The sequence below is a fragment of the Prorops nasuta genome, unplaced genomic scaffold (genome assembly GCF_024137725.1).
Source record: "Prorops nasuta isolate Cenicafe-Biocafe unplaced genomic scaffold, Cenicafe_Pnas_1.2 PNAS00032, whole genome shotgun sequence".
NCBI lineage: Eukaryota > Metazoa > Arthropoda > Insecta > Hymenoptera > Bethylidae > Prorops > Prorops nasuta.
Window position 1 is genome coordinate 1,370,878 of NW_027116829.1, and position 20,202 is coordinate 1,391,079.

The 20,202-nt window shown below is 39.4% G+C and overlaps 4 protein-coding genes across 8 annotated transcripts in view; 1 reads left to right on the forward strand and 3 right to left on the reverse strand.

Moving 5' to 3' along the window:
• Positions 1-78: 78 nt before the first annotated feature.
• On the reverse strand, positions 79-2,341 carry LOC136783146 (uncharacterized). Of its 2 annotated transcripts, XM_066743038.1 has the most exons (4): positions 1,897-2,341; positions 1,353-1,833; positions 711-1,251; positions 79-548 (listed from the first exon to the last, which is right to left on the reverse strand). In XM_066743038.1, the coding sequence occupies exons 3-4, from the start codon at positions 912-914 to the stop codon at positions 336-338; spliced, it is 417 nt and encodes a 138-aa protein (XP_066599135.1). In that variant the 5' UTR covers positions 915-1,251; positions 1,353-1,833; positions 1,897-2,341; the 3' UTR covers positions 79-335. The 2 variants fall into 2 exon arrangements, with proteins under 2 accessions (XP_066599135.1, XP_066599134.1); XM_066743037.1 differs by lacking the exon at positions 79-548 and having other exon boundaries at positions 926-1,251.
• Positions 2,342-2,518: 177 nt separating this feature from the next.
• On the reverse strand, positions 2,519-5,576 carry Idh3a (isocitrate dehydrogenase [NAD] subunit alpha, mitochondrial). The gene is made up of 6 exons (XM_066742928.1): positions 5,391-5,576; positions 4,919-5,044; positions 4,055-4,227; positions 3,744-3,978; positions 3,375-3,653; positions 2,519-3,279 (listed from the first exon to the last, which is right to left on the reverse strand). Exons 1-6 carry the CDS (start codon positions 5,415-5,417, stop codon positions 3,043-3,045), a joined length of 1,077 nt encoding a protein of 358 aa, XP_066599025.1. The 5' UTR covers positions 5,418-5,576; the 3' UTR covers positions 2,519-3,042.
• Positions 5,577-6,023: 447 nt separating this feature from the next.
• rump (rumpelstiltskin) lies at positions 6,024-9,676 on the forward strand. The gene is made up of 8 exons (XM_066743019.1): positions 6,024-6,160; positions 6,299-6,671; positions 6,755-7,024; positions 7,090-7,336; positions 7,404-7,580; positions 7,660-8,090; positions 8,171-8,306; positions 8,400-9,676. Exons 1-8 carry the CDS (start codon positions 6,147-6,149, stop codon positions 8,453-8,455), a joined length of 1,704 nt encoding a protein of 567 aa, XP_066599116.1. The 5' UTR covers positions 6,024-6,146; the 3' UTR covers positions 8,456-9,676.
• Positions 9,677-9,819: 143 nt separating this feature from the next.
• LOC136783136 (protein fem-1 homolog CG6966) overlaps positions 9,820-20,202 on the reverse strand; it is a 32,051-nt gene continuing 21,668 nt past the window's right edge. For 3 of the 4 annotated variants that reach the window (XM_066743015.1, XM_066743016.1, XM_066743017.1), the window contains 7 exons: positions 15,750-15,909; positions 15,270-15,470; positions 14,962-15,213; positions 14,742-14,898; positions 13,882-14,323; positions 13,392-13,598; positions 9,820-13,074 (listed from right to left, as the gene is read on the reverse strand). In XM_066743015.1, coding sequence (XP_066599112.1) covers positions 12,670-13,074; positions 13,392-13,598; positions 13,882-14,323; positions 14,742-14,898; positions 14,962-15,213; positions 15,270-15,470; positions 15,750-15,909 — 1,824 coding nt within the window. In that variant the 3' untranslated portion in view covers positions 9,820-12,669. Of the gene's footprint in view, positions 13,075-13,391; positions 13,599-13,881; positions 14,324-14,741; positions 14,899-14,961; positions 15,214-15,269; positions 15,471-15,749; positions 15,910-16,087; positions 16,228-20,202 lie in introns of those variants that run through there. The other variant, XM_066743018.1, reaches the window with a different exon arrangement.

Here is a 20,202-nt window from a genome sequence, read left to right on the forward strand (position 1 = left end):
TGCATTGTAGTTGAGTGATAATAGTATCAAACGTATTGATCACGGAGAAAGAAATTGTTTTGCAAAATGGTCAATTGGAAAAAAGCTTTTGCCATACAAATGCAAATCAAATTGGAGCACAATCATATTTTACTCCACGCAGTATTGGCGATATCCGATATTTTTCAAAATATGGGTATGGTTTTTAACGAATGATGCAATTAAATAATACGTAGCAGCTTTTTTTACTGACATGGTGAAATCGATATAATATTCGATAACAATAGCAGCGGTTTTGACTTTCGAAGCGGGGTATAATTGGTGGCAAAGCCAATCGATGAAATGCTACATCCTATTTAAACAGATTCGTGATTGTTAGCTATAACGCGAAGCTCCAAGATCACTTCTCCTTTGTTTCCATTGTTGATTTTCACCAGTTTCCTGCTCCTCTCAGGTGTAACGATCACATCGTCGTAGCTTCTTCTGGGAACTTCGGTCAGCTTGTAATAAATCGGTCGTTCCTCCCTGATATCCAACCCAGGCTTCTCCGGAGAGTAAACGGTGTAAACCTAACGAATCAATAATTTGCATTTAAAATTAATATAAATTCAAATCTGTACATGCTAATTACTACATTTGAATAACACAATAAAATTACACATTCCAATGTCAAGTATTTAATCTTTGAAACTCCAGGTTTTCTCAAGTTTTTAATTTCAAGTCTGATGTACCTTCTTCGGTTGAACGAAATTGTTCTCGTTGGGTTCTCCAGCGGAGAAGGCAAGATCCAGGTCCCTGGAAGATTGCTCGTAGTTGTCAAACGTAATAGGAAGAATCGGGTCTCTCGGGCGTCCTTCGGGATCTTGAAGATAGACGAATCTACCGTTGACCAAGTTCAAAAGGAGCAAAATGGCAAGCACCGAATATAAAGACATTTTTAAGCAGTGCCTATCGAGCAATCGAAAACTTGAGTGTCTTGGAGGCCGTTGACTGCTCTCTGCCACTGGGATAAATGGGAGACTTTTGTGCGAGCCGCTGCTGGCGGGCCTGTTAATCCTCCATAAGGCGATTATAGGACGTTGTACAGAATGATTAATTAAGAGCCCATGCGAATTCACTTGCCACTCCACAGGAAACACCTGCAGCGACGAAAATAAAAAGATCTTTCGATGATATGAAATATCGATCCTCCGTGAAACAAGAGTTTAGGCAAATTAGAACACGTGCTTCTTCGAGTTAATCTCAAATGATGGATCCAGAGCTCCGATCCACCTGAAAAATGCGAAGAGAAAATTATTAACGACCGAGGATGAAAAACTGCATGGTAAAAGCAATTTTATGTTGTTTTCAAAGACTTCGGGGTATAAACTCACGGAGGGCTGGATCCTTTCTTTGCGGATTATTCAGTGTATCGCTTTGATACGATACGAGTAAATAGTGAATGCTATATGCTTGACACGCTGTGTGCATTATTGGAAGTTGTGCAGCAAAAGATTGAAAAAGACTTTTTCCAAAGGATTGCATCCATTGACCGAGGGTGCATAGCGGCGAGTCTTGAATAATGCATGAAATTTGTTCCCCGGAATCGAATCCACTTCTCGTCACCACGAGGCACGAGGACAAGAGAGCGGGCATAAATCTAAATAATTTCAACCCTCGAATTTTTATTATTCTTATGAGCATGGCCTCGCATCGGCATCGCAATGAATATGCATGCGTCGCTTTCCGCACTTCACGAGTGTCCCTATCACCTTTATGTATAACTACCCTCAGGATCAGCGAGAGCACCGTCGTCCCTCGATGCCCAACGCAACCGATTCCTAATGGCTCGGTTCTCCAGCGGTGCGAGTTTTTCTGAAAATCAGAAAGATGTATTATTATTTTTCATCGAGCAAACTGGCAATAATTTGAACGTACCTTTATTATAAGCGACGGATGGTAAATGCTCTTCACGAGTGTCCATATAATCTTTACAGTTTAACCAACAGCAGAACCAGCGCAAGATTGTTTCTCTCGCATCCCAGGCCCTCATCGAGATGAAAAAAGCACATATTTCATCGTGCGATAAGAATTACGAGCGGATGCCGTAATATCGTCGGAGCACGTGCCATTACTCATCCCTGGTTGAGAAAAAAATGCAATATCTAAAATTTGCAAGAAGTCAGTCATTACTCATAGGCGGAATCTCGATAAATCACGGCAGGAATTAACGAGCAGCGAAGACGACACTGGAGCCCTCATTGTCGTTTGCGGCTTGGTGAAATATAGCCGGCAACTTTTCTCATACTTGCCGGAGTTTTCTCGAGAAAGGAGCGAAGCGTACTGTCCCACGATAGGAGGGGAGTTATGAAGTGCTTGGGAGGAGTACCATAACGTAACACCGCTAGGGTAAAAGCTGAGAAGTGTTGACACTTCTGAAACTATCTTGTGTCCTCCAGACATTTCACCCCCTTCTCTCATACTTAAATACAAAATAAAAAGCAGAGAAATCAGGAGGGACGTGTGAGAAATAAGAACACACCGTCGATTAGCACATAAATAGTTTTAGAGCATTTTATTTAATCAGTAATACTGCGCAAAATTGACTTCTAAGACCTTTAAAGAGCACACTTCTTGATAATAATAATTGTAACAACTCGTTTCAAAGGTATAATACAGAATATTCTTACATTATATTACACGGCGTTCGTCGAACGATCTAATAGGACCTGTGATTTAAACGATAGGGAACGAGGGACGAGTGAAATGATTGATTCTAATGAAATAGATTAAATAGCAGGCTTTTGAGCTTATTTCCACAGATCCCATCAATCAATTCTAGCTACCTTTGAATAAACTGTTCTAGGTCCCGAGAGTAATTATTGTTAACTCAATGTATGCATACACGGTCTTTCTCGTCTGCTCCGAATAGTTTTGCGGTCTTCCAAGATTGACTGCTGACTGCAAGATAGTGCGTAGCCCAATGGCTGTACCGACGCCTCTAAAAACAGCATCTCAATACCATAGGCACAAATTCTACGAGTATTTGGCAGTTTGCGTTTCATCGATATATTGTAACAACGCTTAAAGTTGCGCAGCGATCTTTTTGCAGATTTCGTCGGTATATTCGCTACACTTGGCGCTGCCACCCAAATCTCCCGTTAAGAATTTAGCATCCTTGATGGTATCGTATGCCGAATGCTCAATTATTCTAGCATGTTCGTTCAGTCCCATGTACTTTAGCATCATCACAGCTGACAGCAATAAAGCAGTTGGATTGGCCTTATCTTGTCCCGCGATATCTGGAGCCGTTCCGTGCACCTGTATTTGCAGAAAGAAGTTTGCGAGATGAGGCGAGAAAACTGTTTAGATAACAAGTGGGGTAAGACTAATAAATAAGACAATTAAAAGCTTACTGATTCGAAGAGAGCACCGTTAATACCGATGTTTCCACTGGGTGTAAGGCCGAGCCCTCCTACGAGACCAGCGCACATATCGGATAAAATATCACCGTATAAATTAGGCATTACTAATACGTCATATTGGCTAGGATCCTGCACCATATTTAAACATACTGTGTCCAAATATTTTTCTTCAAATTTAACATTAGGAAACTTTTGAGCAGCGTCTCGACAACACCTCAAGAAGAGACCATCGGACATTCTCATAATATTTGCTTTATGTACAGCCGTTACCTGTATTTAAGATAATTATTAAATGGCATTCCTTCATTTGTAGCTTTAACGCCACGTGAAATAAATAATATATTGTCATCAAAGGCTTACTTTCTTCCTATTGTTATCTTGAGCATACTGGAAAGCAAATTCTGCTACTCTGCTCGATGCTTCTTCTGTGATTAATTTTATGGACTGCACAACTCCTTCTACAATTTCATGCTCTATGCCTGAGTATTCTCCTTCCGTATTCTCTCTAATTGTTACAACGTCAACGTTGTCATACAATGTTTTATAACCCTCTAGAGAACGGCATGGTCTTACATTGGCATATAAATTAAATTCCCTGCAATTTAGTTTTCAAGCATTATAACAATACAAGAATTACATTGAAGAAATGATAAGAATGTGCCAAAACTTACTTTCTGAGGGCAAGATTCAGTGACCTGTGACCCTTTCCAATTGGAGTCATTAGGGGTCCTTTAAGACCAATTTTATTCTTATTGACAGAGTCAATAGCTGCTTGTGGTATTCCAAATTTTCCATCTGGACCTTTGACTGGTGTGACATCAACTGTTTCCCATTCTATCGGTACCTTAAAAAATAATTTGCATTGATCATTCTTAATCTCAAAGTTATAAAGTCAGACGTAATTGGTAATGATAGATATCGGCTACCAGTGTTAATGTGGTGCTCAAATTTGTATATATGCACATTCAAGCTAAGATATAGGCATTAAGCAATAAGTTTACACAACTCAATCCCTCCAATTACAGTACCAAAATTCCTGATACATGATAAAGATTTCTGCGTGCTTGTCAAAGAAAAAATATAAGTCTGATATTATTGCCCAGCAGGTCAAACATTAGCAGTATGGCTCTTTTCCATTAAAACCAAATAATCCAATATTTGTATATACATTGCATTTGGAAAATACATAAAGTTAACAAAAAAAAAAACATACCTGAACTACATTAAGAGCACACTGAATTAGCCTATAATTGGATCAACCTGTATAAGAGTAAGATTAAAATAAACGCCTTAAGGTTAGGGCAGCTAAAAGAAATTGGGTCACCTTGTAAAGTACAAACCATTATCATTCCAAAAACTAACAAAATACTCATTTTAATAAACCAAACGTTGACACAAAATGCAAAGTAATAGAAAACATATGTAACCAGAACTGCTCATAAAGTCTATTGAACTAAGAGCGAACACTGTTGACAACACTTTTCAAAAATTCTAATGCCTTCCTATACAGGTAAATAATTACATAAATACTTTACCTTGGCAGCAGCAAAAATCTTTTGCACAGCGACGGAAATTTCAGGCCCGATACCATCTCCAGGTATTAGAGTACATTTGTGAACTTTACTACTGTAAAGACGAGCACCGCCGATTTTTGGAGCAATCTATGTTTATAAAAATAGGTAAATATTAGAAATCTTCGCAAGTCCATATCGATAAAAAGGTGCACTGCTCTGCATTCGAGCAACGATGCATGGCAATGAAACATAATGGAGCAATGGGACCATTGATATTAACTCTTTTGAACAAGGAGAATTCTTTATATAACAAAGTAGAAAGAATCATGTGAGGATGCACTCGTAGGAGAAGGATAGTGAGCATTCTGCGACGAAGCAGACGGATATATAATCAATTTATCGAGAATTCTAACCTTCGTTGATGAGGAAAAGTAAGGTTACTCGGAGGACAGTGACATTTCCTGGGATTTCTTGTGCGAGATTCGTTACTTACAGCTTTTCGTATAAATTGGGCTGCCATTCTATCAGACAATATTTTAATAACAAAGAGTTTTCTGTAATGGAAGAAGTAATGCACGTCAGTACTGATAGCAGTAAAAAGCAGCAGCGACAAGATTTGGATTGGGCCAAGCTCGTGATTGGCCCTTTCAAGATGATGTCTTCTGCTCTGCTATATTGCAACTATTGCAAGAGTAACCGGAAGATAGCGGACGACGCGATGACGTGCGCGCGTCTCTTATTTCCTTTCACGAAGAAATTTGTTATGCTACTCTGCTTACATTTGTATATGTAATATGTATACGTCTACATCTCATCTGCAACAATCCCAAATGCGTATTGAAGTTATATATATTATCGCACTGCCCCTCTATTGCCTTCTATTCTTTTATCATTTCCTTTTGATATTTCTCTAATCTTCCTTTTAATTTTGACTCATTATATTCATTACAGGTTTACCAATGTATTATTTATTTTTTATACACTATATATGATATAAGAAATATGTAAGAACAAAAATGCAAACTATAAGGTTGATATATATTTTTTCAAATTTTCATAGATGCAGTTCAATAAACTTAAATTTTGTTTTGACTGAAGCAGTTTCCTGTTCATTATTGCAGACGCCATTTTGTAAGACGCTTCGTGCCGTGTGTGAATTGCGCGTGTTTTACTCCGATTTTTGTGTTCTTAGAGAATTTTACACAGGAAATACGTTGCAAAAGAGTGTTTTTTGCAAAAGATTGGAAGAATGATTAAGGACGAGTAAGTACATATACTTATTACAATTAAAAATTGAATACATTCATAGAAATAAGCAATGGTTTCCGGCTTGTTTTTACTGGTACATTATTGCATTAGAAGGATAGTGATATAATACTGATATTATTTACAAATTACTAGGACGCAAATTCAAAGTAACGACGAAAGAGATAGGAGCAGAGAACGTGACCGACTCAGGAGAAATGACAGACAGAATCGCATTAATTCATTAAGCCGGGATCGAAGCAGAGACAGAAATGACCGCGGCGGTCGCAAAATTTCTGATCGTCGCATTTATGTTTCCAACATTCCTTACGACTTCCGCTGGCAAGATCTTAAAGATCTTTTCCGAACTGAAGTTGGCAAAGTGGCGCATGTAGAACTTTTTACTGATGAGAATGATAAACCAAGGGGCTGTGGAATAGTTGAGTTTGAAGATTCAGACTCTGTCAAAATTGCTGTAGAGAAGATGCATCGTTATGATATTAAGGATAGAAAACTAGTTGTTAAAGAGGTAACTAAAGAGCTTATTAAGAGAATGGGTAAATTGCAGTTCTGATCACTGAAACTTACTGATCAAGCGATAATCTTTTATAGGACTATGATGTTGAGCGTGATAAATATGGTCGCTTAGCAACAGCACGCAATAATGATAGAGCAAGGGATGATAGATTCAGAGATCCACCAAGGCCTCAGGGTCGTCAAAATATGTCAGTACCTAGCGGAGGTGGTGGCAGTGGAGGTGGCAGTGTTGGTGGTGGGGGAAATGCTGAAAATAAATTTGGCAATACTTATGGACTTAGTACTCAATTTTTGGAGTCTTTGGGCATAAATGGACCATTGGTTACCAGAGTTTTTGTAGCAAATGTGAGTAGAACTTTTGTAGGTTTCCTGTACTATAGGAGGACAATATTAAGAATATGATTTTTCAGCTGGATTACAAAGTCGATGAAAAGAAATTATTGGAAGTGTTTAAGCTAGCTGGAAAAGTTTTACATGTTGAATTAGGAAAGGATAAAGATGGAAAATCAAGAGGTTTTGGTGTTGTTGAATATGATCACCCTGTAGAATCAGTTCAAGCAATTTCCATGCTTCACAATCAGCAGTTGTATGACAGACGTATGACTGTGCGTCTTGATAGAGCCAATGAGCCAGACATGCCACCAAAGTTACCAGAGGGTAGGAGCTTTATGAAATTGAAAAGTTTATTCTAATATTTGAAACTAACAATAAACTTGGCAAATAGGATTGAAAGGAATCGGAATGGGGCTTGGAGCTGGTGGTAATAGGTTACTAGATGTTGCAAGAAATCTTCCAAATGTTCAAGCCAACAATCCTCCTGTAGTCAATCCAATTTCAGCACCTGTATTAGCCGCAGGTGCATTCGGTGCCGGTCTGAATAATGTTGTCCCGGCTCAATTAGGTAATGATTTACTTCGCCGTTCTTTGATAGTTACTTTACTTTAGGTCTCCTTAAGCTCACTATTATTATGATATTACAGCTTCCGCTTTGTCAAACACAAACGCAGCTGCTCTTCAAGCTAGCCTTGCTGGTGGTTTAGGCGCAAATCTTACCACAAGCTCTTTATTGAACTCTTCCCTGACCAATGAGCTAGCGTCAAACTTAAACTCTTTTAGCGGTGGAGTTGGAAGTTTGTCCAGCTTGCAAGCATCTTTGGCTGGAGGCCAAGCAAATAATTCGTTCGCACCACGAGGCTTGACAAAGATGGATAATGATATTGGATTTGGCAACAATAACGCCTTTGGCAGCTCTAACTTTGGAAACAATAGGGACTTTGATGGAAGCTTCGATAGAGGCGATGGAGATCGTGTGTCTGGTGGCGGCGGAGGTGGCGGTGGTGGTTTTTCAAGTAACCAAGGACAAGGCGGGGGCAACAGGGCGGGCAACAGTGACACTATTCTTATAGGAAACGTACGTATCTAAAGAGCGTTTATTTCTCGTTACTCTGATGGAGTAGATGTAGTATAAATAGTGCTTACTACAATTTTCAGTTACCCCCGAATACAACATGGCAAATGCTGCGTGATAAGTTCAAAGAGGTTGGAGAAATCAAGTTTGCTGAGATGAGAGGAACGGACATGGGAATGGTACGATTTGCATCTGAATGGGCTGCAGAGCGTGCAGTGTGTATCCTTTAGTAATGAAGTGAGACAGTTACTATGTAACATATAGTTGCACCGATTGGTTCTCTCGAAATTTTCCTTAATAATTATTTCACAGGTCTTATGAATCGCGCTCGTATAAATGGAAGAACGATCGTCGTACGTCACATATAAAAGACAACAGAAGAGCATAATGCTTAAGGCTAATTCGCTGATGCAGCGAAGAATTCGGTGTTGGTCGATCGGCTACGGTGTTGTTTTGTTTCCGATAACACAATACTTGAATTTTATCCTACTCGTATGACAAAGTGTCCAATGCCGTTGAAGCTCTTTTTTGGATGATCAGCAGTCGTGTCATAGTATCGAAGTATTCTAAATAGGTAGCAGCGGTTGATCACTTTTCTTTCTAGCGATCTATCCATTGAAAATCATGTGCCGGAAGAATCGTCTTGTTTTTACAGTACAAGTCTTATTGAGCAATTCTAAATCGTTCGAATGATTGGCACGCTTAGTCGTTAGGTCTAGGTTCTTAATGTTCTACAATTATTCATAGGTTTTCAGTATGTAGGTTATTATTATTTACAGTAATAGCAATGTAGTATAAGTTTATTTCTTAGTTGAATGACGAGAGATCGATCGAGTTTTCCGATAATGCGGTTTAAAGTTCCTGATCGTTCGCAGACTGGTTATTCGTTTTAGGCGATTGCTTTTACATTCGAAATTAAAATTCACTCATCGATTCTGATCGTAAGCGTATTCATGCGAAATCGTTAAAAGCAAATCATAGCCTTTGGTCGGGGTTCTTGTCTAACTTTCGTTACATTTGCTATATGGACTCTCTTGTACATAATCAATAACATGAATTTCGTAGTTGAGCAGGGCTACCAAGGCATGTTGGTAATTCCTACTTCTTTTGCTGTACTCAATTTGTTTTAATGCTGCATCGTAATATTGATTCTGAGAAACGGAATTTACCTAACTTATTTCTGTTGTCATCAGGAACGTCTCTTGGTTCATTGATTTGGAAACTTCGGCGAACGAACATCGGATGACTTTATACCCTAAGCTAAGCTAGGCGGCATTTTTTTACCATAGTCTGGATTACAATATGTTTACCAAAAGTCGATGCTCCATTTTAAAAGCTTCGAAGAAAGCACTGCACTATAACTTTTATGATTTATACCATACACGCTTTGCCAAGGAAAATAAAGGCAGATTGGCAATTTCGCACATTTGGTAAACATATTATTATTTCTTTCTCTCTCTCGCCATTTAGATCTCGAGGAAGATTTTGTGCATTGTATAATTGTTGTATACCTATAACTTCACGACAGTGATTGAATGAAACTCAACTTCATTTTCACAAGAAATATACGTCGGTCGTTCTGTGTTTTATTTCTGTTCTTTTGTGATATATCTTTTATTTTTTAAGTTAGGCAGTGCTTATGTGGCACTTACATTAGCAGACTGATCGAGCTTATTTTTCAAAAGGGTTTAACGTGTGTCCTGCGTTGAACCGGCTAGTATGCTGTGTTTAATTATTTTAGGAACTTCCACTTGAAAAGCCATAGTGAAGTCGGCAGTTGGGCTTCGTGCAAGGTGAAAGCTTATTCATTATCGCAGGTGAGAGTCTTTTCAGGTGCTTCGTTGATTCCTCTTTGCTGAAGATCTGTCGCAAGAAGAAAGAAACGGCTTGTCTACAACTTATTGAAAGTCCAGCGGTCGATTGATGATCGGTGATTACTAGCAAATTAACACAATCAAGTACAGCAAGTAATGTTACAAACTCAAATTGCTCTTCGTCGCATTGGCTTAATACTGTTTCAATCCATATATCGCAGACCGAAATCAGAATGAAAAACCGTCTTGGGCAAAGAGTGTTCGGAGCAATATTTTCGTCTTTACCTGTGTCTGTAATTTTGTCGTTTTCTCACGAATGTCGAGTTGTGACTGATGCTGCGATCTTCAACGAATACTTGCATCCATAAAAAAATGTATTTTTGTAACATTTTACAACGTTTATTTTTTAAGCTCAGAGTGATGGTAGCATTTGTTCACAACTGTTGGTGCTGGTTTACTATTGATAATTAGCTATGAATTTGTACGTTGATAAATGGCATGCTACGTTTTATATATCGCATTGATCTTTGCGATTTGGCTGCAAAAATTTCTCCCAAATTTGTGAGGGTTGTGATTTTGATCTACGTGTAGTCCGGTTGCTGGATTATCCCAGTTCCATACTTTGAGCAGTACTACTAACCCGTGGGATAATACATATTTTTATGATGGTCCGATAACTTGGTGCATTAGGTTCGTTAAAATTTGGGATGTTCAGGTTGTGTAATTTTAACTCTTACCAGTATTTCGGTCTGCTCTCTGTAATAAGTAAAATGCAAGGAAGCGTAAGAGTATAAAGAACTCGAGGGACTGTGCAATTGCGCCAGTCTGCAAAGAGCAGCACGAAGAGCCCGTTAAGCATTATAAATTTTTTTAGGATTCAACGAACCATCGAGACAAAAGAAACTTAGGTAAGTCCCAAAAAAAATACAATCAATGCTTTACGTGAATATTATTATTTCAGGAATGAGAAACGAGACTGAGATTACTAGCTGATAATTGTTTCACTTTCATGTCTAAAATCTTTAATAAAATGAACTCTGGTATATTTTCTTGTTATATCTGTATTTCCACAGTCTTTGCATTATAAAACAGTTTGAGTCGGCGAAGAAAATGTAAGATACTATTTTTATAGAGATTCGAATCAGCACTCTGTGTAGAATTAAGGTGCATGAGTATTAGCATTGCTTTTACAGTTGCTGAAATGAACCGTGTTGTAAATATGTAAAAAGTACAAAATTCGCGGTCTTCGGAGGAAGTAGAAGACGAAGAATGATAATGAGAGAAAGCAATTTATTGTATATAGATATAATAATTTTAATGAATGCTTATAAGCACTCGAGGCGGGGCACAATAGAGACCGTGCACACCAACACAATGATAGCGAAGTGTCAATGTATAACTGTATACGTAAAAAATAAATTACACTCAAAAACTGCGAAAATTGACCGATAGTTTGCGCTGATAGTATGCATATACACCAATATACATTCTTATCTCACTGTCATTGTGTTGGTGTGCACGGTCTCTATAGAAAAATTGCAGTTGTGCTGTTTCGGCCAAAGTGCGGTATTCAAAGTCTTCTAAAGAAAAAGCACCTTACTTGAACACCTCGCGCGTAATGTGTGAGTGTCGGTGTACATGGGTGTTATCTCTGTAGTTAAACCTACGTATATCGTATTGTTTTATCACATTTTAAATAAAGGTATCAGTGTTGCGCATAAGCTTGAGGCTCCGTTGCTAATCAGTTATTATCAAACGCATTATCACTTATCGAGTAACATCGAGAACGCTCCGAAACTTTCTCGTTTCTTACGAGAGTAATGATTTGGGAGCTTATTCTTGAAACGGGAATCCTACAAATTACGTACGGACTTGAAAGTAGATGCTCCCTTTTTCGTTGAGAGTAAACGACGCGAGTGACAATAAACGCCAATGGCAAAAAATTTTCATTAAAAATCCTTCCTATCATTATTTATTTTATAATTTGCAGAAGGTAAAAATTCCTTTTTATGTAATTACACAACTCTTTTGAAAAATAAAAAGTACTTCTTTCTAAGATTACACAACAATTTTTTAACGTACATTCATAAATACGGCTAAAGTATGTTAAGAAATGTCTATAGTATAATACGACTCGCGCGGGGTTTATTTATAAGGGGTGGGTCCGAAAGGCCCATTTTTATATCATAATAAATCACAATATTCAGTATTTAAGCCATCAATGAAGCGATGTCAGTAAGTACCTTTCGACAAGTTCCTGTATCAAGACTCGAAGTGCTTTAGTCCTAACTTATTAATATAATATAGGGGTCCCATTACAATCTTTCTTAAATTTTTAAATATCTTGATTTTTGTCAATCACAATTGACTTTTATCTCTCGCCGTATTCAAATCCGTAGATCATTAATCAAGGATTTAAATAGCAGGGCACAAAACGCTGTTCGAAAAACTTGAAACTCTACGTAGATTTGTAAAAAGGGACTTTTACGATATAACGATCAGCAATGAAAACTTAGCGGTCTTTACTACCTTAGTCACCGTGGAGTGAAACAAGCATTTGTAGTAGACTTTGATAAGTTCCTCTTACTCGTTGCTGCTGTTACGATAATGACTCGTCCAGACAAGACAATGCTGGTGAATGAATGATCGTACAAACGTATAAACGAGCGAGCAAATGGCTCTATTAACGATTCTCCACCTATACAATACTTCATTGAATGAGCTTTTTTTCACATGATACACTAATCGCAGGCGAAAAGTCGCGTTAACTAGTGCATTAAGACGAAATCCCGCAAGTGTGGGGGCACCGTGTCGATGTGATGTGTTCTCCTGACCACTCTGGCAGCTAAGCAGGCGAGCGTGGTGTACTTGAGAGGGTTGACCGAGTCGTAGTGACGCTTATCGTTCAATAACGTCTCGAAGGTTTTACCCTCCAGATTCACGGCATCTATATGGGCTCCAGCGTCTAACAAAGCGATGGCTAAGTCGGGTCTCCAAGGATGCGACAGGGCAATCAGATGGAGGGCCGTATTTCCGTCATAGTCCTTCGATGTGACGTCAGCGCCAACTCGTAACAACGCCTGGGTCAAATGAAGCGCGGGAAACTTGCAGGTCGGATACCTGCCGACCAAAGCACCATCTTCGCTGTGTATCAATTGCAAAGCATCGCGTCCCTGCAAAATTATCATTCAATTACTTTCAACACGAAGCGGTCAATTGGTCTCTAATTACCCTTCATCAACTAGATTGCTTGCAATGACAGGTAATTGAACCGTTTAACTTTCATTAACAATTTCATTTTAGACTTAACTGCATTACCGTCCATAATCTCAAATAGTAAACTAATTGTTAAGTATTAATTTCATGAAGTGATTAAGAAGGAATAATGTTCCATTGAGGAGACTGTGATGTAATTTTAAAAGATTTTTGTATAACGGAACACAGTTATTCTATACATATTTAAGAATGTATAGAGATACATTTTACTGACCCTTTTTCCTCTTGCATTCGTTCGTACCAATTTATACAAGGCCCTGTGCAGACTGTGATACTCCTGTGTATCCTCCTCAGGCATCTCTCGTGTCAAAAGGCAAGCGAGATGAAGCGTGATTACCAGAACTCGGTTCAAATATGTAAGATCACGTTCGCTCGTTGGTACTTTGTCCAACATCTGCTTGCCCACTTTAACTTCCATTGCCTGTAGTGACAAGTTAACAGTGCTCCATTATCAATTTATCAGTAACGGTATACAATGTTTATTCATGCTGGATATCAGACTTTTGCGACGTTACAATATCTTAATTAAGAAACTGTTAGGTATTAAAGTATCAACTATTTAATCTTAGCTTAATAATTACAAGTATACTACTTCAGTCTTCTCTTCGCTAATAGAACGTTAAGCTACAGAATATATTATTCGCCACAATTGGCACTACTAATGTAAATCAACGAAACAAAGACCGTTGCGACAATAAACTTACTGCTTTTGTAAACACTGTAAAGAGTTCTCGTTTCTGCACAGGTTTGGGAACCATCCTTCCTCTTCTAGTTTGTCTATTTTCTTCTCCTATCATGAAACTAAATAGTTCAGTAAAGCTGAATAATGAACTCTGAGTCATTGGGTTTAATGGCTCCAGCATGCTTTGCTGCATTTCCAGGGCGTAGCTCCAGAGTTCGATACAACGCCAGAATTTTCCAGCATCGGCGTAAATAGCGCCCCTGTAACGTATGTAATAACTAGTGTCCGGATGTGCTGGTCCCAGGATTCTCTCTCTGATAAGCAAAGCCTGCATCCGCATCTCGTCAGGGTCCACCAAGAGCTCGTCCAAAGCTTCAGGGTCGTGAATCTCGCGCGCAAAATTATAAGCAGCCACTTCCGGCGGTGGTGGAGGTTTCGGTATTGCTGGTTTATCGCTTCTGAATCTGTCGAAAATTAATTTCAGTTACATATCTTCATTTTCAATTGTATGGTAAAACAAGATTAAGCAAAGTAGGTAAGAATGAGAATAAACAAAACGTTCATATATATACATTACAGTACAGCGTACATAACGTAACTATTCATTTATATTTCTCAACAGGGGACATTACATTAACTATTTCTTTTTGTTTATTTTTATTATTAGCTCTAGGCTCTGCTATGTGACTACCATAAGTTACTATTCATATTTAGTAATGCTTGCAAATTTGATAAAACAAAACAGTTTTCAGATCCTAAATCTATGTTTGGATATACAAGTAGAGAATCTGCCTAAAAACGGGACGTCTCGTTCGAAACGTGCCACATTGTGACACATTCAGCATAGAGCATATATTACAGAACACAGTGAAAGTTTCGTACCTCTCGTCCATCGCTCGTTTCCAAAACTCCAGAGCACCTATCATGTCCCTTTTTTTATCGACGTAAGTTGCCCCTAAGAGTTCCAACGCATCTATTCGCTCCTGCCTGCTCACAAGGTGGGGCATTCCTATTAGGTATTCAACGATGCAAGTGTTTCCTGTGGGGAAATCCCAGAATTCAGCACTCGGCCTATTATCCTCGCGTTGCTTTATTTTCTTACCTGTGACTGCAGCAGCCAAGAGCGGAGTCATCCCAAAGCAATCGACGTCCATTCGAGCACCGTGCTCTATCAGAAGCTTCAACACCTCTAAAAATCCGCTCTCCGCGCAATCATGCAAAGCTGTGTTTCCTTTTATGGATTTTCGGTTGGCATCCGCTTTCAAAAAAAGCAGATATTTGGCTATTCGAATGTGGCCCCTGTAGCAGGCGATCATCAAGCACGTGTGGCCGTGTCGATTCGCCATTTCGATGTCTGAAAATTGCTTCGTTCAAAAAATATTTTTTGCTTTGTAAATTTCTATATTATACCTGCGCCGTATTGCACGAGAAACTTGACAATATCGTAATGGCCATCGAAGCAGGCAGCACGAAGGGGAGTTGAGTTTGTTTTGGTCGTCGAATTTACTATGGCGCCTCTTCTTACCAAAAGTTTCACCAATGCCAAATGACCCGCTGCTGCTGCACACCAAAGAGGTGGTGCACCTTCTATCGTCTCTCCATCGAAAACCACTAAAAACAATCGAGTCTAATTAACGTTGAACGTAATAATAATAATAATAGCAGTGTTTACAATAATTGCTTTCCATCAAAAATCTATATGGTTAGAGGCATTGAATCGAGCTTTTAATGGGAGAATTTACTAATATATAACAGTTGTGTCTAATACATTTATACATATATATAATAGATAGCGTATGTACGAGAATGAGTAGTCATTAAATTTCGAGCTATTATTGCATCTTAATGGGAAGTGACCACGAGAAAGTCCTTCGAGAATTTTTCTCTTACCTGATCCGGGTTGTTCGACGTCCGCCCCACATTTTTCGATGAGGTATTCAGCCACGTCGTAATGCCCATTTCGACAAGCCATTACCAATGGTGTTGCGCCATGAGTTTCGGCGCCCACCAACGCTCCTACCTCATCTTTCGATCGATGCTCCAAGAGCAGCTGTAACAAAAAAGTCATGTTTACTTCTCCATCAAATATTCCCTCCTCCACTACCAACTCTCAAATTACGATTTTCGATTTTGCTCAGTGGTACCAACACTACCAACGGAAAATTTTTCAATTTCTACGCATGCGCGCACCTCTTTTAAAATTCTCCAATCATGATTTATAAACTTACGTTGGACAATACGGAACCCGTGTTGAATCGATTTGAATTGCTACTCAACGGACAAACGGCTCATACGCTTGCTGCCAGAAATTGTGCCGTACCACACGCGATTCCCAATTAACCTAACCTCTAAAAAAACTGTTATTCACTTTATCGCATGCACAAATCACCGTTTCAGTCCAGTATCATTCGCAGCGAAAAACAGAACAATCACAATCGACTACCGATCCACTCAAAAAAAAGTCTAGACGATGGCGTAAGATCATTAAAACTGGTTGGTTGAATTAACAGGTAAAAGTCACTGTTGTTTAGGTGGAAGTAGTTTTTAGTTTTTGTTGTAGGACGACTGAAATTAATAAATGTACTTCAGAGATTGGAAAAAGCAGCTTGGAGAATTGAAGAAATTGCTCTTGTTCAACGTCCTGTATGTGAAATTGGAATTCTAGGTGGAACGATTTAAAATTTCAAGTTGTCACGACATTTGCATCTACTTGAAAGAAAGAAGTTTTGTACTGTGAAGGTTGGCGATGCAATGAGGTGAGAGTTACAGCACCGGGAGGAAGATGGTAAGCGTCCCCACCATTACAAGTTAAATATTTAAAATTCCCCCACTTTGGGTGTTCAAAAAATTCTACAGTCTTCTCATGACGTACGTTCACGTTGCCCCGTCTCGTCCCTTTATCTCTTTCTTGGAAAATTCAACACTTCGAATTTCCCTCTCACCTTCGAACCACAAACTTATCGATTCCATATAATTCCACCAGTGTGTATATGAGATACTGCTCTTTTACTAGAAATAAAGTTTCGGCCTATTATTATTAATTATTTACTAGGAAAACGAAGCAGTCTTATTGATCCCGCATTAATCTGTAAAAGGTACTTGCAACCCCGTTCGATAACGCTTATCATAGATAAAAAGCTTTTACATAGTCTTGCCTCCACAATAAATTTTCAAATAGCTCTGAATTTATTTCCTCGTATAAGAACAGAGTACTCGTATATATCTGGTTTGCTCAAGATGGCAAATTAAATTCTGGCAATTTCAACAAGTTTACGAAAGAATTTGCTATTGTGAGGTAGAAATTTGAGAAGATTCGAGTAAGCGAATTGTTATGATAATTTTCCAGGAGTTTTGCTCGGTTGGACGACCTTCGTTACGTGCGCCCCGCTGCAAGTCCGCTTCTCACTACGTTAATGACACTATGTGCTTCCTTCTCGCGGGTGAGATTTCAGCGCAATCAGCAAAATTACGATCACTCTGCAATTTGCCCTCCCCGGCTTACCTCTAGCCTTGAGATTTCTGCATATTTCTCCGACTTTTGTTAAGTAGCAACAACATTCGTGCAAATTCAACGTCGAAGCATTCAAAGCTGTACCAGCTTGTCGCGATAAATTGATCCGTCAATTGTCAAATAGCCTGAGAGATTATGTTCGCTGGATCGAGTCGCGTGGAAATATCAGGGAGTTGTTCGATTCGAGTCCCTGCTATTATTTACCAATTTTATCAAGAAATATAACTACGTTCTTTTTCACAGGCAACCACAGAGTAGAAAACGCAAAACGCAGACTAATGAGAGCAGCCGCTTCCCCTGCACTTTATCTGCAACGTGACTTTCGATTCAGTCGCAGTACAGGCATCGACCTGCAGTGTCGGTGTATGACGAAATTATTGTTGATCTGTTCAACTCAGCACTGATTGGCTCAAACATCCGTTTCCGGAAGTATCGAAAATCACGGAATCTTTAATATGTTTGCTGTTTGCACAGTTTTGTGTAATTGACGTGGAAACTTCTGGAAATATCCGTTAAAGGAATAAGAAAACGGTATGTATTCGTCATCGAATTTGCAATTAGATTTTTTCTGCAATTTTACGTTAATTATTCTTGACGAAATTACACCTTCCTCTTATAAATGTGTGTATGTATGCTAGAGAACCTATGGACACGCGTTGATGCTACATTTCAGTCGGTGAATATTTATAGAGGTTGTTGAAAAATTTCGGGAAAAATGGAGAAAAAAGTCACGAGAGGAAGCAGGTTTGTTGCGTCAGTGGGCTTTAGGAGAACCGGCGATTGGTGTAAAAATTAACAATACGTTTGGCCTTCGCGTCACGTACTCGTCCTGACACTCCCGCTGTCTCTCAGTACGTTCTAACTACTCGGTATACACTCTCCGCAAGATTGTATTTGACTTGAGCATTCATTTGCTCACGAAAATCTCTTGAAATTCACCCGTGAAGAAAAAAACTCGATCTATGATCATGCAAATCGATATTCGGTCTCGGTTAATGCTGCAGACTTTGGAACGACGCTGTAAAAGTGGAAGCGAATGGAACGAGGAATATTCTGAAATGCTTTGAATAAGAATATATTCGAGTTGAAGGGGATCGCTGAGTCACGCATCAACCGGAAACGCCAGCGGGTTCCAATTTTCTAAGGGATTCGAGTGCAGCGTTATATGTAGTTTTTGTGAAACTATGAGGATTGCGGGAGAACAATGAATCACAGTCTAAATAATGAATACACTGAGATTAATTAAAAGTTAACAAAGCAGTAAATGAGTGAATAATTAAACAACAGAAAAACACATGGTAGACAGCACTCTTTCTAGGGAGCTCGAGTGCAGCGTGATACAGATTTGTAACATTAATGGATTAAAAATATAAACTGAAGATTACGGAAGAACCGTGGATCACTGTTTTCGATTAATTACTCGCTGCACCAGGGTTCGTGAAGAATGAGTAAAGAGACGAGCAGAGTTTGAGCGAGTAAATAAAGGAAGGAAAAAACGTGGTGGATCGCGCTCTGCCCGGAACGGAACTGAACTGAAGAGTCACCTTCGCGTGGCGGTTGATCGGCTCCTGGAGAAATCATCGTCGTCCTCCTCCGCGTGCAGGTCCCGTTAACGGGCAATAATCGCTGACAACTCGACATTGGGCGCAACGTGACGGCGTCGTTTGGCCGTCGTCAGGGGGAACCCGGGCACTTTTCTCTCCAATGCTTTCTTTCCGATCCCCACCCAGTCTTCTTCGATCAGTCCCTAATGAAACTACGTCCCATACACGAGCCCCACAGCAGGTCCCCGTTATTTACGTGACCGAATTTCTTTTTCGGTGGACCCTCTTCGATTCCTTTATCGCCAATCTGGGTCAGTGGGACGTAAAAACTAGTACGATTCGCTTTTAAACTTCGACCACTTAATTTCTATCCCCCCTCCCCCTTTACCATATACCTACGCCTCTGGAAATTATTCCCAAACCGACGCGCGAGACCTTTCGACTCGCTCGTCCATCGATAGCAGCCTCAAACTTTCCTAACCCTAAGGCAAAATATCCCACGAATGCCCCGAGTGAAGAAACTGGACTGAACGATGAAAATTTACTATATTCCCCCTGATTTATACTTTTGTAAGAAATGCGTGAAAAGTCCAACGGTTGTAATTCAACGAACTCGTTGATTTTTGACGGTGATCGAGGGCAGTGGTAAACACGATACAAAAAGCTTTCCCAGTAGAGTGAGAATTTAAATAGAATCGCGCAGCGATCACCGCTCTTGTATACAACGCGAGGATTATCGAGTTTGCGTTTGTATACTGGGAATTTTTCTGTTTAGAAGAAGCACTTAACCCAGATCGAGCAGAAAACATGTAATACGAAGGATCGGACGCTTGTTTTAGTGGGTCGTAAGCAGACAAATTTTTAGCTCGACTTCGTCATCGTTGCTTTTGCGTCCCTCCACGGATTTTGCGTAAATTTGAAAAGTCATTAACTCGCTCTTATTTTCGCCAGCTGCCACGCTCGTTTGTGGGACACTCGCTCTCCATACGAGACGGCGACGCAAATGTTATCGGCGCGAGCGTCGTAGGGAGAACTTGACAAAATTGCGCGTTAACTTTAATAGAACGGAAAACATTCCGCGCATTTTCTTGGATTTTACCTCGAATATCAGGAGTGGCCAGTGTGCGCTGAATCGCTTCAAAAGTTCCGCATACCGATTTTTCCGCTCCTAGCGTGAAAACGTTCAATTAAGCGCTTGTATGCAAAGTACCTAATACTCGTATTTTCCTAATTGCTCAAAATACCAGACAGAAATCTCCTAGCTGTATATTATAGTATATACATGATA